This window comes from Zonotrichia albicollis, chromosome Z, assembly GCF_047830755.1.
Source record: "Zonotrichia albicollis isolate bZonAlb1 chromosome Z, bZonAlb1.hap1, whole genome shotgun sequence".
In the NCBI taxonomy this organism is placed as follows: Eukaryota; Metazoa; Chordata; class Aves; order Passeriformes; family Passerellidae; genus Zonotrichia; species Zonotrichia albicollis.
This window is the reverse complement of record NC_133860.1, coordinates 59,276,213-59,296,450: the sequence shown is the minus strand read 5'-3', so window position 1 is coordinate 59,296,450 and position 20,238 is coordinate 59,276,213. Positions and strand designations below refer to the sequence as shown.

General features: G+C 38.0%; 1 protein-coding gene across 12 annotated transcripts in view; it reads left to right on the top strand.

Moving 5' to 3' along the window:
* SHC3 (SHC adaptor protein 3) overlaps positions 1-20,238 on the top strand; it is a 76,146-nt gene that overhangs the window by 35,437 nt on the left and 20,471 nt on the right. For 11 of the 12 annotated variants that reach the window (XM_026792901.2, XM_074533664.1, XM_074533665.1 and 8 more), the window contains 3 exons: positions 11,601-11,664; positions 14,334-14,453; positions 17,586-17,639. In XM_026792901.2, the coding sequence (XP_026648702.2) occupies positions 11,601-11,664; positions 14,334-14,453; positions 17,586-17,639 (238 nt within the window). The remainder of the gene's footprint in view (positions 1-11,600; positions 11,665-14,333; positions 14,454-17,585; positions 17,640-20,238) is intronic. The other variant, XM_074533662.1, reaches the window with a different exon arrangement.

Genomic DNA, 20,238 nt, shown 5'->3' with positions numbered 1-20,238 from the left:
TGAAACATTTTCTGATTATAAACTATCTGCACACAGAATAGAAAGGAAAATGTATCACCACAATAATACCGGAGACCAAAAAAAAAAGAATTATTTCTTTTTCAGACTTCACGTAAGAAACAATAAGCTTGTATTAGGTTCTTATGACAGTTCCTCTAAATGTGTCATGGTATTTTTGTAAGAGCAGTATATAAGTACAAGACTATAGAAGTAAAAATGCCCATGATTTCTTTTTCCTATGAAGAATATTTTCTGAGAACTACAGGAATGGTGTTTTGCAGGTATTTTCACTTGAAAAGCTGAGTCACTGATTTCAGAGGAATGTAGCATTGATGACTTCTAGTAACTGGAGACCACTTTTTCAAATTCTGGAATTGAAATTATAAAATAAATCCTTTTCAAAGAAACACATATAAAGTGATATGGCTGGATACAGTGCTTGTATTTCCACCCTTTGAGGCATCTTACAGTTGACAATAAATAAATCTGTTATATATCATACCATAAACAGCTAAATATTTCTTTTATTAAATGAGAAAAATAACTTGTTTTTAGGCTTGGATCATATGGTCTAGGCTAATCATATGGTCTATATGCATTGACTTTGAGTTACACCTGCATACAGCAGCTTTGAATTGGGTCATGTAAGTCCTCACAAAAAGTTAACCATTAATTTGTCAAGATGCTGCACTGATGAGAGGCATAGAAGCCAAAGGACAGGTAAATGACAGAATCCTGTTTTTCAAACAATGAAATTTTACTACTGTACTTTTAAAAATATATCATGTATGTTTCTGATGTATTTCAGCAGTGACCTTTGAAAATTATTTCATATCTAAGCAGACTTGTAGTTCTAATGCAGGTGGTACATTTATGTTTACCACTTGGAAATTCAGTGATACTGGCTTGTGAAACAGTTGTGATAATTATTTGGCTTGTTTTCTATATCTGGAAGTGAATTCATCTTAATTTTTCTGTAGTTTCCTTCACTGTATGCCTTCATTGTAATAGTGTTGTACTTTTCTTACTTTCTAGCTTAAAGGCACTACTCTGACATGAATACATAAGCATATTTGGTGATCTGAAGCAATATGGTCTATGTAAACAAAATATCTTTGCCTTGTAGTTCCTCCAATAAAAAAGTTTATTGGCTTCTACTGTGAAACAAACTTGGAATTTTATTTTTTTTCTGTTGAAGTTATAGCATATATCACTATGTGAAATCATTTTGTTATTTCACCTTCCACTAATTATATCTAGAATATTTTTTTTTTCAAGCAGGAAGCCATATCTTTCTGGCTCACTTTTTATTTTGCATTTATGGTTTTCTATTTATCATTAAACAATGAAATCCCATCATTTTTGTAATGTAGTTCCTGATCTAAAATTTTTAGGCTTTTGAGTTGGGACCTAGGATTTTAATCTGCATTTCTTTAATTCATCTGGCTCTTGAAATCCCCTCGTCATGTCCTGTGTTTTCGGTGCTCACATGCTTTGCTATGTAGCATTTCACATAAAAGCCTCTTTTTTATGAAGAAAATATTAAGGAATTGCCAGAATTCACACATGCTAGTTAATTTTCTGGTGTGTTTTAAGAAACATAACACAGGCTTCAAAGTATGTACTGAATTAATAAGACTGATGTTCTGATATTACAGGCACCAATTCCCTCTTAAGAAGGCACCTGGTACCAAATCGTCTGTGCAGCCCTTTGATTGCAAATAAAATAAAAGCACCTGAAAGTTACATTTATGTCTACTACATCATACATATATTTTTAGGTATGTCCATTGCTGATTTCTCTGCAGTTTGCCATCAGTCAAAAACGCCTGTCCTGGTAGCCTGATGGCTCCTGATGTGGTGTGGCCAAGGCTTAGCTGTGTAGTGTTAGCTGTGACTGCATCAGCCAAGGAGCCAGGGTCCACAGCTGAAGTAAAAGCTTCTCTGTGTAAACCCCTCTGTGCTATTTCCTCTCTCCAGAGAAACAGATGTCACAGCAGCTGTGGTCCCTTTCTGACCCACAACTTTATAAATTGACCCTACTGCATGCATCACACCTATTGGATCTGTTATTTTTTCAAGGCCTTTCAAAACCAGTTATAGAAGAAAGTGATCTGTCTTGGACTGATATGACTTCTGGCATTATGCAGTATTAAAAAAGTAGAAAAAGTGAATCAAGTTACTTGATTTATTGTGAAAGCCTGGATGCATTTTTTCCTAATTAGTAGGCATCATGTTTGACACATAGAAAGCGCTTACTCCCCTTCTAGCACTGCATCACATGCCTGTCCCTGCCTCCTTTGTTAACCTTAGTTTTTCTCCATGTTGCAGAGCTTAAACACAGGAAGTCAGTTATTAGGAATCCTGAATTTGCCTGTTTTCTGCCTTCACGTTATTGCATTTGTCACTTTATGTCTCTGTCAGCTTTGAGGATGAGTAAAACCCCAAAAGTTAAATAAGCAGCATCAGTTCCTAGAAGAAAAAAATTGTGGGGCCCAGTAATGGGAGGGTAAGACATGTAGTCTTCTGCTCTGCTTGAAAACTCCTGGTGTTATTTGAGACAAACTGTTAGTCCCAGGCACAGACAACTCTGTGATTAAATGAATTAGTGCTTGTAAATGGCACTTAAATTGTTGAGTGAGCACTTAGAAATTACTTAAAAATTGGACTGAGATTTCCACTTATCTGGTGAATTAGAGGTAAGAAATTCATGTGAAAAGGTTGTGTAGATAATTGGAATGGCTTTGAAATCACAGCTGTTATAATGCATTAGGAAAGTATATACATCAGTGTGCATGCATGGACGTATCTGACAAATGAAGAACTTTGGCTTCAATTTCACGAACTGCATCAAAGCCCCAGAGTAAATACTTTGGTCAGCAGCCTTTCCTTCCTTATTACAGTCCTGTAAAATATTGACTTGTGCCATCTAATGCTGTCTTACCTCTCCTACCCTGTAACTAGTATTAGTTTTGCCTTTTCATTTTTTGTACAATATAATGTTAAAACTTGCAGCAATACATTTATCTTCATGTGAGAGCAGTGAGCAAACTCTTCACTTGGCATACTATTCATCAGATTTTAATAACTTTGGTGGCACCTTACTGCCCTAATTTTGAGTTGAAGGAAAAATGAGCAGTTATGTAAAATTTCTAACAACTTTTTGCCTTTATCATTACTTATATTCTCAAGTCTCAAGATTCATTCCTTACAGGGGAAATAGAAGAACTAGAGTAGTATTAATCAGTTGTATTGTATTTATTATTTCCTTTAATGAATGTAATGTCATGTGAATCTTTGAGCAAATAAGAGGATGCGCCAGACAACGGTCAGTCATTACACATAATGATAAATGGAAAGCCAGCTGAAGTCACGTGTTGCATCTTTGATTACCCAGTGATAATTGTTGTAACACATGTGAAGTCAAGATGACTTTCTTGGGCAGCAAGACAAAAGCATTTAATTTTCAACGTAGTGGAGGAACAGCAGACAAGACTACTGAGCTAACCACAGGTGGCAAGTGGTTAAAGTTCATCTGAAACCTACCATCATCGTCGTAGAAAGGGGCCACTCTTAAGCTTCTGTGGCCAGGCTCTTTATGCCTTCAGGCTTTTTGTAAAAAATAATCTTACCAATCAGGTAAAATTCTTTTGCAATATGTGCAGTGTTTACAGTTCATGTAATATGTTTGTTTGCTTATTGTTAAAGCTATAGTAGAATAATGTGTCCTCACTTTTGTGTTGTGTGCATGAGTGACTTATGCACTGGTTTGAATTAGAGGTTGCATGCACTGTTTGTTTTACATTTGAGTCTGAACTACAAGGATGCATGTTCACTGGCATTTAATTAAACAAAATCCATTTATGGCATGCAGCATCATGAAGTCACACCTCCCTATGCTGAGTAAAATATTACATTGCATGTTGTTTTAAAATCAGTAGGTCAGAGAGCAGAAATACCTCACATCAGCAGTGGACCCAAATCAAACTCTGATCTCAGTAACTACATTAACTCTGTTGGGATGAACAGCGTGAAAAATATTCCTCTCCAAATTTGAGGCTTGAACTTTATTCATAAAATTATTAAACCAAATCCATTTATGCCAATATCCCTGGAGAAGAGATGGTAGAAATCCAAATGTTAGAGTTATATTTGAGTCCAATGCTAAACAATATTAAACAGTTTAGTTGATGTAGTGTTTCACCTGGATCTGTGTTGTTTGCAGAAATTGTCATCAAGCATCACTGAAAGAAAGGGTGGACGACATTGAAAAGCAAGAATGTGTCTCCTGTGATTCCTGAAGGCTGACAGGTAATCTGTTATCTGCAGTGAATTCTGCATTCAGTGTCTTCCTTACCATGCTGTCATGCTTAAAGGTGAGTGTGTTTTATCTCTGCCTTCTTCCACGAGAGCTCTGTCTGTGGGGTGGTGTTAGGAGGTGGCAGAACACACAGACCATTTGCAGTTACAGGAAGAGTGGGCAGAGCTACTTGGGAGTCAAAGCTGTGGGAAGCATGAGGTGCTGGCTGCTGCTTGGTTCACCAGGAAGCAGGAGTCTCAAAAGTGGATGGAGACATCCTTATAATTCATACAGCATACCTCTGAGTGGGACAATGACAGCTATAGTGCCTGATAGATTGAGAATAATTTACAGTTGCTAGTTAAGTTGTTATTAGCACAGACATGTGATGATAGAATATGTTTTTGTATGCCTAAGGTTGGAATCTTTCCTTTTCAATGTGGTAGTATTTGGAAATTATTACCTAATATTTGGAATAATTTTACTAATATATGGTAATGCAAAGCTAGAATGAGAGCAATTAACTGAGCTCTCCCAGTCCATGTGCCTTTTTAAGGAAACAAAGAGCCTCTTGGAGGATGGGGAAGGTAGAAAGTTGGAATCCAAATAGTCAGGGAAGCAGTTACAGATATCACAGTATCCTGACTTTTCAGAAAGATGGTGACTCCACATGGGTCTGCAGAAGCATGACCTGAAGCAGAGTGGTCTTAACACATTTGAAATGCAAATTACAGTACAGAGTTGACAACTGACAGAAATCTGGAAACCAAAACACTCTCAAGTTCTGATAACAGCACCTGGCAGCTTGATTACACAAATAATTGATGGCATGAGGAATTAGTCTGTTGTTCACATGATATGTCCAGTCACGCCAGACAGTTCATCAACACTGAACTGTCCTTTTTGGCAAACACAGCCCAGATATTTATAGAGTGTCATCTGTCTTACACAGAGCTTTTGTAAGATACCTCTCCCAAGTCCTGCTTTGGATATGAAGTCAGGCATTAGAGAAAAATATTGTTAGACTAAATTTTTTCACTCTACTTCTGTGAAGTTTCCTGTGTCTGCCTTTGAAATATCTGCTAATATCTACTCTTTGAGAGAAAATACTTTAGTAAATGAACTGAGGCTCGGCCCAGTTTGGAGATTACTATGAACCTGATTAAGCAACAGAAAACAATTTTAATTTGTCTCTCTATTTCTCTGACCAGGATTATGATAAGTAGCTAGAGACCAGGCTGAGTGGAAAAAAGCCTGAAGACCATGAAAGATGCTAAGGGATTAAGTACCTTTAAGTACCTTAAAGTACTTTTTTTTAGATGCTTTTGGTGTAATTGACTATATTCTTGACAGTTAGAGGGCTGTCTATAAGGAAGGTTTTGTAGCTGTACATTCAAAACCAAAGTTTCATGTACCCTTACTTTATGTTCATCAAAGCTCTGTAGGCATGCAGAGTTAAGAGATATAGTTAAGGTGTGCCAGTAGGATAAGCAAGTTTCACTCTACATTTCTTAAATAAGACCATTGTTCAGAACTGTTGTGTTAGAAGAAATCATCAAGATCAGGTAGATTTCTATGTTCCTTATGAATGAGACTGGGTTTTCTGAAACTTACTTGCATGTTATGGAAGAAGGTATAAATTTTAAAGAAGTTGTGTCAAATATTCCTTAAAAAGTTAGGTCATCTGTAAATACTGAGAACAGAGCACTGAGCGTACCAATAAATAAAGAGTTTATTTGCCAGTGAAATCAAAAGAGTCCTTCAAACTGCATTGGTTTCTCTTAGGAGATTAATGGAAGTCTCACACTGAAGATGCAGGAGTATAAGAGTAACTATCATTAGATAGATTGCATACTATGTATCTAATGACATGTGGTATTCAAAGCCAACCACCTGAGTGTATAAATTTATTCAGTAAAGCAACAATTAAGTTGGCCAGCTTCCTTTCATTTTCTGCTTTTAGATTTTCTACATGCGAGAAAACTCCATGTGAAGAAACAGAATGGGTAGCTGACAAAAAGAAAAAGAGTCGTCTCCATGGTCTACAAGTGGCACCAGCTTGCGCAATACATCTGCTTGATGTTACGTTATTCCACAAAAGTTTTCTTCCAGGTTTTCCATGAAGACAGGCTTCACTTTGGTCAGGATGGTAACAAATGGCATCGTTTGGTCTCTGCTCCAGTTTCTGTGGGGATTTCTCCTCGGGGGTGCTGCTGCATGGTACTCTGGATGCTTGGCAGCAGGGGCATCTTCGCCACAGTTAGCCTCCCCTTTCTTTCCATACTGGTGATTCATTCTCCTTAGCTACTTCTTCAGCCTTGCATCCTCCAGACATGGTCAATCTGCTGTCAAACACTGGTTTAGTCTTTGGAGGTTGTCAATGTCGCCTGTGCTACTTCAGACAGCGCATGCTCATTTTGCCTGTTTTGCAAATGAACAAAAAGTATTTCAATTATTAAACAGACTTCTAAAAATGTATTTTTGGTCTCTGTTTCTTTTTTTATTATTATTATTTTCTCAGAAGCAAGTTATTTTAAAATTTAGTACAGACTTTGTTTCTCTTCAGCAAATACTGGTACAATATTTGGTAATGACTAAAATTGACAGGAACTTAGTACTGTTAAGAAATAACTGTGAACCTTCTGAACAGTTCTTCCATTTAAAAAGTCAGTCTTTTGCTGTCTGTTTTTCAACCTGTGAAGTCCTAAACTTTTGAGGTGGGGAGAAGTAAACTTGGGAATTACAGGGCACTAGAATATCTTTAAAATAGAGTATTAGTAGGTTTTAAATATTTTGAAACAAAACATTTCATACTAAAATGTAGTCACATTTTCTCATCTCATTATATGAGATGGTTTTACTTTTTTCAAATATGCTGGGAAAATCTGTGTTTTTTCTATGTGTATGTAATTTCCTTGAAATTTGAGTTCCAGAATTCTGGGGTTTAATCAATTAAATAACATTAATTAAGAACAGGAACAGCACAAACAAAAAATGGAGAGAATTTTCATGTGATGATGTTTCACAGAGGAACACATTTGAACTTCCTAAGTAGACTACTTTGTATAACAGAATAAAATATCACTAAAGCTATGAACGATACCAGGGCATTAGCCTTATTAATGGAACTAAATGGCAATGTAAAATGTCCTCTTTCTCAAATGTCACGCCACTTTAAAGCAGTATGGGTCAATCTCAGAAAATGAATATCGGTGATTTTTTACTGAATGCACTTGAATGCTGAAATTATATTCAAAATACGCAACATGTTTTGTGCCAAGAAAATGACTCCACAGTATGACCATCTGCAAAGCAGAAAATACTCTTGGGCAGATTTGGAACTCAGCATGTGGTCCTTACTGCAGACAGCACAATAACTAATTTTACAAGAGATCAGCATAACTCTACACTGATTTTTATCGGAGCCTAGCTAATGAAGCAGGATGTGGCTTAGAAAGGTGTGATATCTGCCTATGTCAAATAATTTTCCTATTAGAAAGGAAACAAATGTAATGACATCCAGCTTTCCCAAATTGTGCAATATCTAGCCAGATATATATGCAGATTTATACAGAACTGTTGGTTTTGCCTTCCTTAGGCAAGGGTTTCCATGCACAAGTCAGGTGATGGCATGCTTAACCTGGTGGCTATACCTGTTCCTGGGCTTGATTTGTGTATCAGGTGTTTGTGCTGCTGAGGCATTTCCAAATTTGATTTGCTGAAAAAAATGGTTACATCTACCCTGTCCTTCCTAGCAGTGCAAGCTGAAAAGAAGTCTTTAGGCCATCCTTTCAACACCACTAAGCAATCTGGCTACCTGGCTGGGGAACTGTCACAGAATCATAGAATGGTTTGGGTTGGAGGGGACTGTAAAGACCATTCAGTTCCAATCCCCTGGCATAGGCAGGGATACCTGTCACTGGACCAGGTTGCTCGCAGCCCCATGCAACCTGGTCCTAGACACTTCCAGGGCTGGGGCACCCACAGTTTCTCTGGAAAAACCTGTTCCAGTGCATCACAACCTTCACAGTAGAGAATTTCCTCCTAATATCTTGTCTCAACCTATCTTTTCAGTTTGAAGCCATTCCCATCGTCTTGTCACTAAATGCTCTTGTAGAAAGTCTCTCTTCACCTTTCTTGTAGGTCCCTTCAGCTGCTGGAAGACAGCTGTTAGTTCACCCTAAAGCCTTCACTTCTCAAGGCTGAGGAATCCCAATTCTCTCAGCCTCTTATCATAGAAAAGGTGCTGCATTCCTCTAAGTGTCTTGGTGGCCCTTGGATAAAATGCATATTTAGTGCAGTGACAGATGTTTAGTCGTCCTTATTCTTCTTATTTTCTTCAAATACTGCTTTTAGACTCCTTTACTCCCACACAGGAAAAGTACTGTGCCTTCTGTTGCAGGCATGCAAAGAGTTGCTGCCAGGACACTCTGACCTTGATTACACAGAATTGCTCTATGAATATGTTTTCTGAAGTTCCCAGCATTTTCACTAAAAGCATTGTTAACTTGAACCCTGCAGTTGCTTGAATAGATTTAGATTTAGTATTCACAGAGGTTCAAAACCCAAAGACTCCCAGTCTTCCCACAGCCTATGGGAACACTGAGTTCTGTAAAACCAAGATATTTTACCAAAGGGAAGACAGATAGCAGGAAACTGAATTGTGCTTTTTTATGGAGTGAGAAGACGTGTAACCCAGTTGGGGTTTTTTTTGTTTATGGGGGGTTTTTTGGTTGGGTTGGGGGTTTTTTTGGTTGGTTGGTTTTCTTTGTTTATTAGGGTTTTTTTAAAATTCTTCTCTGCTCTGCCAAGATAGGGCATGCGAGGGATAGTCAAGGCTTCCTTGTGAAGCCTTGCCCTGGGTTTCAGCTTTTTCACCTAGTTATTTCCATTCCTATCTCAAGTGGCAGTCTCGATCAACAAGGTCCTTGAATCAGATGAATCTATTGAGTAACACAATTAATGTCTGGTTACCAGGAGCTGGCAGGAGAGGTACTGCTACAATACCCAGCCCTGTCCTAGAAGAAAAACAAGATTGCACACATTTTTTTGTTGGGTGCAGTGGCCTGAAAATCCCCTTGTCTTTCTCTAAGTTCTGTGCTGCCACTACAAAAAGAAGATGATGTGGGCAAATAGGAAGAGAAAGGAAATGATAGACTAATTTAATAACTAATCCCTCAAGCACATATCTCAGAAATCCAAGTCCTTTCTGTGAGAGGCAAAGCCTACAAGGTATCTCAATGTACCAGCTGAACCACTGGAATAGACAAAGAGGTGACAAGTGTTGGTGGTGTCTCTGTGAGAGCAGCTTGCAGTCAAAATGCCTGGGAAACTAAGACACATCTGGTGAAGCAAGAGGCACAGGCCTGAAAGACTGAAGTGGGCTGGAGAATGCCACTGGCCTGAACTTCCCATTCTATTGCCTCCAAAGGATTTGCTTCAGCAGAAGAGAGAGATGGGAAACCACAAGTTTTAGCTCAGTAGCCAGTGAGGATGACTCTGCAAAAGATGATATCTGCTTGTTTTTCATGAGTAAAAGAAAAGCATTTTTAGTGAATTTTTCTTTTGAGAGGTGTATATTTACTTTTCTCTGGTTACATTTTCAGGAGTTATCCTTGTCTCAGTATTATGGTGATCACTGTCTGATGCTTGCTGTGCTTTATTTCCAAGATGCATCAGACATGTTCTTTTAAACCAACTGCTTTTTACTTGCCCTGTAAGAAAATCTAGTAATTACTTTAACTAAAACACTTGTTTGGAGTAAAAAAATGTGATGAAGGTGGGAGCTAAACACAGGTGCTGAACCATGAAATGGTGTATTGTAACTATAATGGTCTGAGTACATATGAAAGGCAAGGTTTGTAGTGAGAAGCAATTTTATTAGATAAACAGATGTAGGTGGAGGAAAAAAAGGCATAGAACAAGTTACTGAATAAACCACCTCTCCTCTAGACCTGAAGAAAAGATAATGTGCTTGAAAGATTTTTTAACCACCTCTCACTATAAATCTCACATTTCAGAATGGCAGGACTATAAACCTGCTTCAAGGTGTGTTCCATTGCCCCAACCACCCATCTCCCCGAACCAATAAAATGTGATTCTTCCAGGTGATTCCAACTTTGAACTGGGTCCAAGCTAAAAGCACACAAGGCATCACTATAGATCAGTTACTGATTGCCACCTGATATAATCTGTCATGTTTGCTTAGCCATTACAAGTTGAACGCTGATATATGTGTATGGCATTGTTCTCCTGACTCACTTGTTGATCCTGTGCAGAGCTGGTATAGACAGCACGTGGCATAAAGTTAATATCAATTATGCCTTTCTCTAGATGATGTTTCAAGGTTTTGATTATTTTGGTTGTTCTTTATCTTGTAGTTCATTGTTTCCCATTCTTTTGTTTTCTGGTTTGGTTGCTTGATTGGTTGGTTTGCTTTTGAGTTTTGGGGGTTTTTGCTTAAAATATTTGTTATTTGCATGTTTTTGGCTCTAAATATAATCTGCTGTTAGTCTCAATACATATAAGAAATAGTTAAACAAGGTTGGGAATCACCTTTGCTCGCTTCTGTGAAACCATTCTGTCTTGCAGTGGGACGAGTCTATTAAAGTCTTGTAGCTAGTGGTCAGAGGGAAGGCCTGTGTGTGTACAGGAGCAAATTCTAAACACTGACCAGATTAACCATTCAGATTATAAATTGCTAAATACTGGAAGGAACTGTAAGATTTGATTGGAATGTATGATTTCAAGAGCTTTTGTGATGTAGAGTTACTCTTCTATGAAAGGGTAAAGATTCAAATCCATGTTGGACATGCATTTCTTTCAGTCAGCCTGAGTGTGATGGGCAGAATGAAGCAATGTTAAAAAACTGAAATAAAATATTGTTTCAGGCAATGATATTCCCTGTAATATAAATGTAAGGCTACTAATAAACTACTCAGACTGTATTGAAATAGTATAAATTAAAATGTATAAAAGTGCATAATATAGTAGTAAGAAAAATGATGCTTTCTAACTCTCACACTAAAAGAAACATTTTTTTTTGAAGAAGGTGTTAATGAATGTACAAAAGTGAGACTGGAAGGATGGTATTATGAGCAATATTCTAATTTACAGTGAGAAAAGGTCTTTTTAGTAGTGTGAGGAAGCATTCTTTTTTTTAGAGGAAAGCTAACTGACCTGCTAACTATCTTCACTTGTGCACAGAAATACAGTTGAAACTGTTCTCTCCAGTGCATTTCAAGCGTAATGAAGAAACCCACACATTCTTTTGCCATAAAGCTTTTTTCTGTCTCTTCAGGGAAGCAATCAGTCGTGTTTGTGAAGCCATGCCTGGTGCCAAAAGAGCCTTCAAGAAACGAAAGGTATTTCTTTTTCTTGTAGTGCAGTTGACTGTATTTTCTCTGTACAGCACAGTGGAGACCAGGCACAGCAGGCAGGTGACTTTAAGGCAGCTTTGAGAATTGCAGTTGATTAATCCTTTAGAGTATTGGCTGTTTTTACTCACTGTATGTTGTCACTTGCCCTTTTGGTCAGGATCTGCTTTTGTACACATCTGGAAATATAAGTACATCTAGGATGAAGATTGTGCCTTTATGTTTCTTCCATAGAAACCTCCTCCTTTTACTTTCTTTCTTTTGTAGATTGCAGGTGGAAGAGTTAAAACCAACAAATGGGATGCCTTTCCATAAAATGCATGAGTAAATTATGGAAATAGGTGCTGGAAGATACAGCAGAAGCCCAAAACATACATAGTTTTGAAAGTGACTAGATTTGTTCTTGAAAGATAGATATACTGATGACATTTAGAGTTTGGTTATCACTGATTTCTGGAAATGGAAAGAGCATATGAGGTGATCCTTTGTTCCCTCTGCTTTTTCTGTAAACACCTGTGGCCGATGCTCAGTGTCCAGTGCTGATGGTGAGTCCAGAGTGTACCTGACATCATTACTACCTTGCTTTTATTTCTATTTGTGTGCTGGGAGTTAGAGTCTTCATACAGGGAGAGAAGGAAGCCTTGGCTCAGCTCCTGCACTGATGGCTCTCAACAGTCTCCTCCAGAGACCTGCGAGCACAGCTGGGATGTGGTGCTATCTCCAAGGGAAGAAGCATAGAAAGTAGTTAGTTTTAGCTCTTGTGTGTGTTCTTGGGCAGAGGAGGAGAATGTGCAGGTGAAGGAAAAGGTCTGCCTGCTTTCCCAGCTGCTCCACCATCTAGGCAGAATCTCAGCAGAAAGGAATACCATGACATGCCGCTTGTTTGCAATAGAGAATCATACCCTGGTAAAATCAGTCGTGTGTGACATGTCACAGTGTGATTGGCAATTGTGTCAGAAATTAGGCTATAGTTTCACCTCCACCTAATTTATCTCATTGGCATTTCATGGTTCTCTGTCATTTCATTTTAAATTTGAAAGTAAAGACAAAAGTATCTTTCTTCTTGGAAAGCATAATGACACAAAATGCAGGTGAAAAAATAAGTTAAACAGCGTTCCAAGCAACTAGTGAGACACCTTGCTGTATTATAGATGTAAAAGTAGTGTTGCTTATAAGTTGTTGAAAAGAGCAACAGATTTTCAGATAAATATCAAAGACATGTGTCTTTTGCGGGTCTGGACATTCATCATGTTTCTCCCACTAGTGGCATATCAATTTGGTTAAGGTGACATGTACTTCCTGAAGCCAAATTTTCACACTTTACCTGCACCAGCACAGGGTTGGTAATCCTTAGACATGATTCAGGAATCATGAAGGATTAAGGAAAGAGGAGATACAGAGATACTCAAAAGAGTTTGTTCAAAAGAGAATTTAATGAAGTACTAGCTCTGTAACATGACAGGGTTGAAATAGTGCAGCACATGTTACATAGGAGCAGTATGTACGTAGTGTATTTTTAATCAGTTAAACAGAAGGGAAAGAAGATTAAATTAAATATATGTAAACTTTCAGGACTGCAGAAGCTCAAATGTATCCAGACTGCTAGGAACAAAACCATCTAAACTTGCAGGCAGCTTAGGACAAGTGCAAATATAGTGGCAGAAGAGCACTGTCTCCAGTCATTTTGTGTTTATACACTAATGACCAGCAGGAATATTCACCAATGCAAGTAGAGCAAGTTAAAGGTCTTGGTCTGTGACTGCTGGGCAGCCTTGTTTTTTACAGGCTGTGGTTACTTGAACGTGGCTGCTCTCACGCAGCTATGTGGTTCCCCATAGCTCTCAAAGGTGAGAAGTTTATGAATTTTGCTTTGACAGCATAATTTCTATTGCTGCAAAACCTCCTAAGAGCTGGTGAAATGCCTATAAAACTTATCAATACTATTACATCCCCTGTGTTACATTTGTATACTTATTCTCTGATAATGTTTAGATGCATATTTTACCCCAGCATAAAGAGGTGTTATTTGTCTATATCTGGCTTTAACCTACTCTAAAGTCTACAAGCAAAGTCATAGAATGGTTGGGGGTTGGAAGGGACCTTTAGAAGTAATCCAGTCCATAATTCTCTGTATCCCATTTTGTGAGCCTTCCATCAATATCGCTGGAGTCCCACTTTCCATGTGGCAAAGGGGTAGAACAGTCAGTAGATGTAGAGCAAACAGTAAATTTCAAGAGTTGAAGCTATTTTTATAGAATAAGCACATTTTTGTTTTAAGATACTGACTGAAGGCATTCATCTTAATCTGCTTACTTGGTCCCTTGGTGATGATGACACTGGTGCTGTCTCACAAAACCCCTATTTTTTTATTTTTGGTGAAGAGCATATGAAGAACTGTTTGGCTACTATCATTATCATTATTATTATTACTACTTATTATTATTAGTAGTAGTAGTAGTAGTTGTAGTAGAAGTAGTGGTAGTATAAATGAGAAATAATTTCCAGAGGAAAACAGCTGTTGCAAATTAATGATCTTTGAAAAGTCATAAACTTTTTAGAAGCTTTTAAGATCACCACTAACCCTGCATACAATGAAGGTCATTCAAAAAAAAAAGAATCAGAGAACAAAAATCTGCTTTTTCCCCCCCTCCTCACAGCCACCAAGCAAAGTCCTTTCTAGCATCTTGGGAAAGAGCAATCTTCAGTTTGCAGGAATGAGCATAATGTTGAATATCTCCACCAGCAGCTTAAATCTAATGAATCCAGATACAAAACAGGTGAGTGTAACTTCTGTATTAACTTGTGAGGCTTTTGATGAACAGCCTGCTGCACAATTATTTGCTGTCTGCCAAGTACTCGGTTGCTCAAAATTATTCCTCAATAATGTCATAAAATGAATGAACTCAAAATATAATCATAGTGGAAGTCAGTTTATTTCACTATTCAACACAGCTTTGATAAATTATTTTCTTCTTGCCATGTTTCAGGCAGATTGGTTTTGCTCTTTAAAGACCTGTGATGTGAAATACCATTATATGGTTGTGGGAGTTCTTATTGAATAAAATTACAAACTTTCAGAGTCATAAAAGGGGTGTGCTTGGAGCAACAACTAAAATACTGAACGTGTGTCCCCAATTTTGTTGTTTTCTTCCCATTTAGAGTCTTAAAGGGCAAACTGTTCCTGAGGTGCTGCCAAAAATACAGCCTCAGGGATTTTGCAGTGCAGTGAAAGGCCAGTCTTTTAGAGAGACAAGGCAGCCTTTTTAAAGTAGCTCATTTCTTCTTCTTCACTGTGCTGAAGGTACAGACAGACTTTGGGGAATCACTGCAGTGGTTTGTGAATGATGTATGAGATGAGAAAAATCCTTGCTCAGGGTATATATAAAAAGGAAGCAGACAGACATGCGTAGCCACTGCTGTGCTATTTGCTGTGAGCCACATATTGCATTAGGGCATGCAACTTTCTGCCCAGATACAGAGAGTAAAGAAGTAAAATTCCTACTGATGCCTTCGGGGCCTCAGGGTTAGAAAGTAAGAAAGAATACATATACCTTTTATTAAAAAGCTTGCTGTTCGTTACTATGTTTTCATTCGTATATCTTCATTCTTATCCTTATTTAGAAAGCATCACAATCCTCTGCAGTGAGCACTGAGACTGGGGGAGCAGGGCCGTGACTGGCTGCAGTAGTCTGTAGCCTTACTATGGAATATGAACAGCAGTGCTTTTCATAAGGACAATTACACCCCATCAGAAGCATAAGAATGTGATGTTAATTAGCTCTACCAAGGAAGTGCCAAACCCTGAAAGTCAGCTTGTCATCAGCCAATGCTAGGGCAGAAATGTAGTTAAACTCATTTATTTCAAAGAGTCATCCCCTACATGTTTTGCCTTTTCTCTGAATTGACAAAACTGTTCATCTTCCTCTTGTATCATTCTTTTTGAGGAATAGTAGACTCTTCTGAGTGCTGCAGGCCTGGGAAATGTCTGGTTTCTCAGAGATCCCTGGTCTGGCTGTGGCCTCCTCTTTTTCTTGTTTATGCCAAGGATTTGAATTGCAGCTAAGCATGGCCCAGCAGCTTTGCCCTGTGAGGCCCCACACAGGAGGATGGCTGCAACTTCTGTAATAGTGTCTTTTTCCCGGCAGATCTGAGAGGAAAGAAAAGACAAGCCAGGGTTGTTGGCCCTTGTGGTAGAAGGAAAGCAACTGCATGTACCCCTGCACAACAGTTCACAAAGTGAACATTTTGAGCAGGGATGAGCGGAACATGATTTTGTTTTGCTTATTTCTTTAAAATGAAGGTTGGCATAGATTAAAAGGTTTCTGAGCTGTATGCCAACATTAGTGAATTGCTTTATTTTAAGCAATGCAAGGCATTGATAGTTTGCTGTATCTCTTTTCAGTATTTTGATATTGGTAGAGATGAGATGGGGAATACCCCAACTTCAAACTAAATTAGCTGTGGAATTAAAAAAACGCCTGACTTGAACTAATGGTTTCAAGCACTTTTCGGCTTCCTTAAAATTTGGAAAAAATTAGTTTAGCGACATTCTGAAATAATTTTTCTTTTACATGCTAAAATAGAAGATTAGGTTATTTGCACACATCAAGATAGTGATAATATGAAATTGTGCAACGGAACTTCACTATTTTAGTTCTATTGTTGGGATAATCTACATTCTCTATGTATTCTATGTACTACATATTCAATTTTTACTTCTTTAAGAGAAGGAAATCCTCACTGCTGAGTAGCAGAGCACTAATTTACAAGTGTACTCTTAAAAACTTACCACATCTTTGGAGGATGTTGTGGGACAAGCAGGGCTATTGAAAATGAAGTGCTCTTTACATGAAAGAAACACTACAAATAGTAGTCACTCTCTCTGACTTACTGAAGCAGCAAGATTCAGAGAAAGTTCTGTCAGATTTTTTTCTTTCCAAGGAAGGCAGTTGATAGTTCATGTCTTTAAGAAGCAGGTTAGGGAAAACAGCACAGAGAATAGTTTTCTAGCCTATATTGTTTTTCCAGAATGTTTGTTGTATGTGGTTCCCTCTCCAAAGTGAAGAACCAAGATCTTAATTCTTATTGTCAGATGCTCTGAGGCACTTAACAGCGGCCTGTCCCATCTCAGATGAATCCCTTGGCATGGCCTCTGTGACTCAAATATCAAGTGAAAATTTCTTTCAAATGACCTTTTCTTTCTTGGTTGTTACATTATTTCATTATTAAAAGATTTTGTACGTTGATTCTCAGAATAGCAGAGATGTTCTGCTTTTATTAGAGGTTCAGGACAAATTGTCTTTTCCCAGAGAAATATCATATTAGTTCAAATTGTACATAAGCAATTTGAATTTCAAATGCCCTGGAGTGTGCCTGTGAATTTGTCCACAATACTATGCTGCAGCTAGATTCAAAATTCTGTTTGCATATTGTAAACATGTTGATGTTTGAAACATAAAATGACAGATTAGGTATTGGATGCAATGTTAGGAATCTTAGCTGGTGTAGAGGTTGGCATGGTTTCATTGATTTCACCAGAGTGGCATCAGCAGAAAAATGGTTTGATGAATCGGACCTTTTGTTTCATTCATCATTATCTGTAATAAAGAAAGTGAGTTTTAGCAGATTAAAATTTCTCCAAAGACACTTTCCGACAGGTCTGTATGATTTACTAGAGTTCTGAGCACATTTACCAATCTTGCAATATCCTGATATGTTTTAAAGAACACCGGAACAGAAACATTTATCCTTAAGTTTGTTTATATTATCATGCTGCTCTTTGAAGTCCCTGTAGGTAATTTTTATCTTGATTTTGGATTTTCACCAGCATACAAGCAAAAAACTGAAATCAGAATTGCAGGCTGTAAGAAACCCATCTGACTCACACTTATTCTTTCTGATCCATACAGATCATAGCAAATCACCATATGCAATCCATCTCCTTTGCGTCTGGAGGTGATCCGGTAAGCATTTCTGTAAAGCCTTCTCCCACACAGAAACTGCTTTACGAGGGCCGTGTGATAAAATTTGAAGCACATCTTACTAAAAGAAAAATACAACCACAACTCAGCTCCTGTTTCTTCTTTCATAAATTTTTCTTGATTGTTGCCATCAAGCTCTGTTTGAGGGGAATGGCTGACAAGCGTTCATGGATCCTCCCCTTTGGATGACTGTAACAAAAATTATCAAGGGGCTGTAAGCATTCATATAGTAACTGATAAGCAGGGCTTTGTTTTTCAGAGTAATGTAGAATAGTTATATGGGCATTGTATGGATTTTTATCCTGTTATTTATCTTGTACTTTTTACAGTAGTAGAATATGTTGCAGCTATATTTATAGTATTTATAGTATTTGTAGTAATGCGTGCTTCTCTTTCTTTTTTTGTTTTTCTTCTCAAATGCAAGTGTGAATTGAGAAGACTGTGCTAAATTCTGCCTGCAGGTGTATTTGCTACAGTCATGCAGGTTGAAGGCAGACTTTCAGGAAAAGCACAGATCTTTCTCTTCTGTTTTGCAAAGCTTTTAGATACACCTGCAAATTTTATTAATTTAGATCAAAGGGCAGATTCCTGCTTATTGTGCTTTTCCTTATTTTTATAACCCGTTCATCCAAAGGTATATTAATAAATGGGCTTCAAAAGTATTTGTCATTCAGGAAGCAATGGGGAAAATATAAATTAGTGACAGAGCTCTTACCTAAGAGGTTTGAAAGCTTTTAAACTTAGATTAATTGAATGGGTACCTTTTTCTCCATCATGTGATTATCTGTCATATATCAGTCATGTACTACAAGTAAGGCAATTTCTAGCCTGCTTTGAGAGTTAATTCTCTCAGTTAACTCTGCTAAGGTGAAGATGCTTGGTGCTTTCTCTGTTCATTGTGTTTTTGTCAGAAAGCATAAAGACAGATTCTAGTCTTAGTGTAGCTTCACTGAGCTCAGTACAATTGCAGAAGGGAAAAGGACACAATATCACAATAATTTGGGGAACAAAAAATGGATCAACAGCAGCTTGGAAACACAACAGATTGCAATGGATGCTGTAAATGAACAATTCCTGAAGTGGGCAGAGGAGTGATTAGCACAGTTCCCTGCCTCCATAAGAAGATTCTTTGCTACCCATCTGCCATCCCAAATGCTAGGTCCTGGAAACACCATTTCACACTGCCCACTGATGAAATGATTTAACAGGAAAGAGGAGAGGAACAGCAGTAGAGTTCTGGAGTTGGAGTAAACAAGCTCTTCCAAACGTTTTAAAGAGATAAAAATCTCACTACTGAGTCAGTGAGCTACCAGAGAAATAAAATGTCCATGGTGCAAGGGAGCCTACAAGGTACAGTGAAATTATGAATTTGTGTTCCCAATAAGACTGCTGCACTAATTCATTCTGGTATTGGGATGAAGAAAATAGGTGTGAGTATCTAATGTTTTTCTACAAGCTTATCTCTGGTCTAGTAAGGAACAACTTTAACTCAAAAGTTTGTGCAAAAAGCAGCTAGTTCCTTTGTACTGGGTGCATGTCGAAGATGACAAAATGCAAGTCTGTGATTTAGCTCTCAGATTTATTTACTCATCAGAGAGCTATCTAGACATAACTTTCATCAGCCCTTAATGATTTCTACTTGGTGGTGGACTGCCACCACCAAACTGCATCTCCCAACCATAGCTGGCCTCCGGACCATAAATGTATCTCCTTATATGGCTTTTAAACAGGTTGGAGAAAGGCCATGGTGACCTAAGAAACTAGATATGTGCCCATGTTTCTTCAGGAAGTGATTCCCTTATTTTGAAGTTATTTTGGTGTTTGGTTTACTAGGAGGTGAGACTATCACTTCTCTACCCTGTCAACCTTTCTGCTCTGGATATCTGCCTCCCATTTGTCATAACAGTTAGCTTTACCACCTTCCTCCCACTCCCTTACCATTAATTATATTATTCAAAATATAACCCCTGGAGAAGTGTTCTGCAGTCCTGGAGAATGGCTTGAATATATACTTCTGCGATATTTCCCTTTGCAATGAGTCAGCTTCTGGCTGTGTCAGAATATGGGAGCTTAAAAACCTCTGTACCAAATCCTTTTATGTGCCATTTCAGAACCATTTTATTTCACTTCCAAGGCTGTGCACTCAATCCACTTTAGCTCTATTCAGCCCCTCCTATGATACTCTAAACAATTTTTCTCCATAGTAAATTCAGGTGGCTGTTTCCAGGCTGCCAGAGAAGACATCTGTTTTTTGGAGATATCTGCTGAAATTTTGGAGTGGGGGATGCCATAAAGTCTAATAAGGCAGGTCTCTCAGAGGTCCCTGAAGGCAGTAGTTTTTCAGTTTCAGCAATACCTCCAAATTTTAACACTGCAATGTAATGTCTTCAGGCTGAAAATTATAGCTCATTCATACCTGTTTTCACTTCTTGAATGTCAAGGATCACTTTCCTGCATCAGCCAAGTCCTGTATAGTTTTTGGATGAGGGTCTTCTAACTTAGCCACACTGAAATGTGCCTACCTTAGGTCCTTAATGGTCCTTAGGTCCATAAGTCAGCTTGAATCTCAGAGCTTTAAATG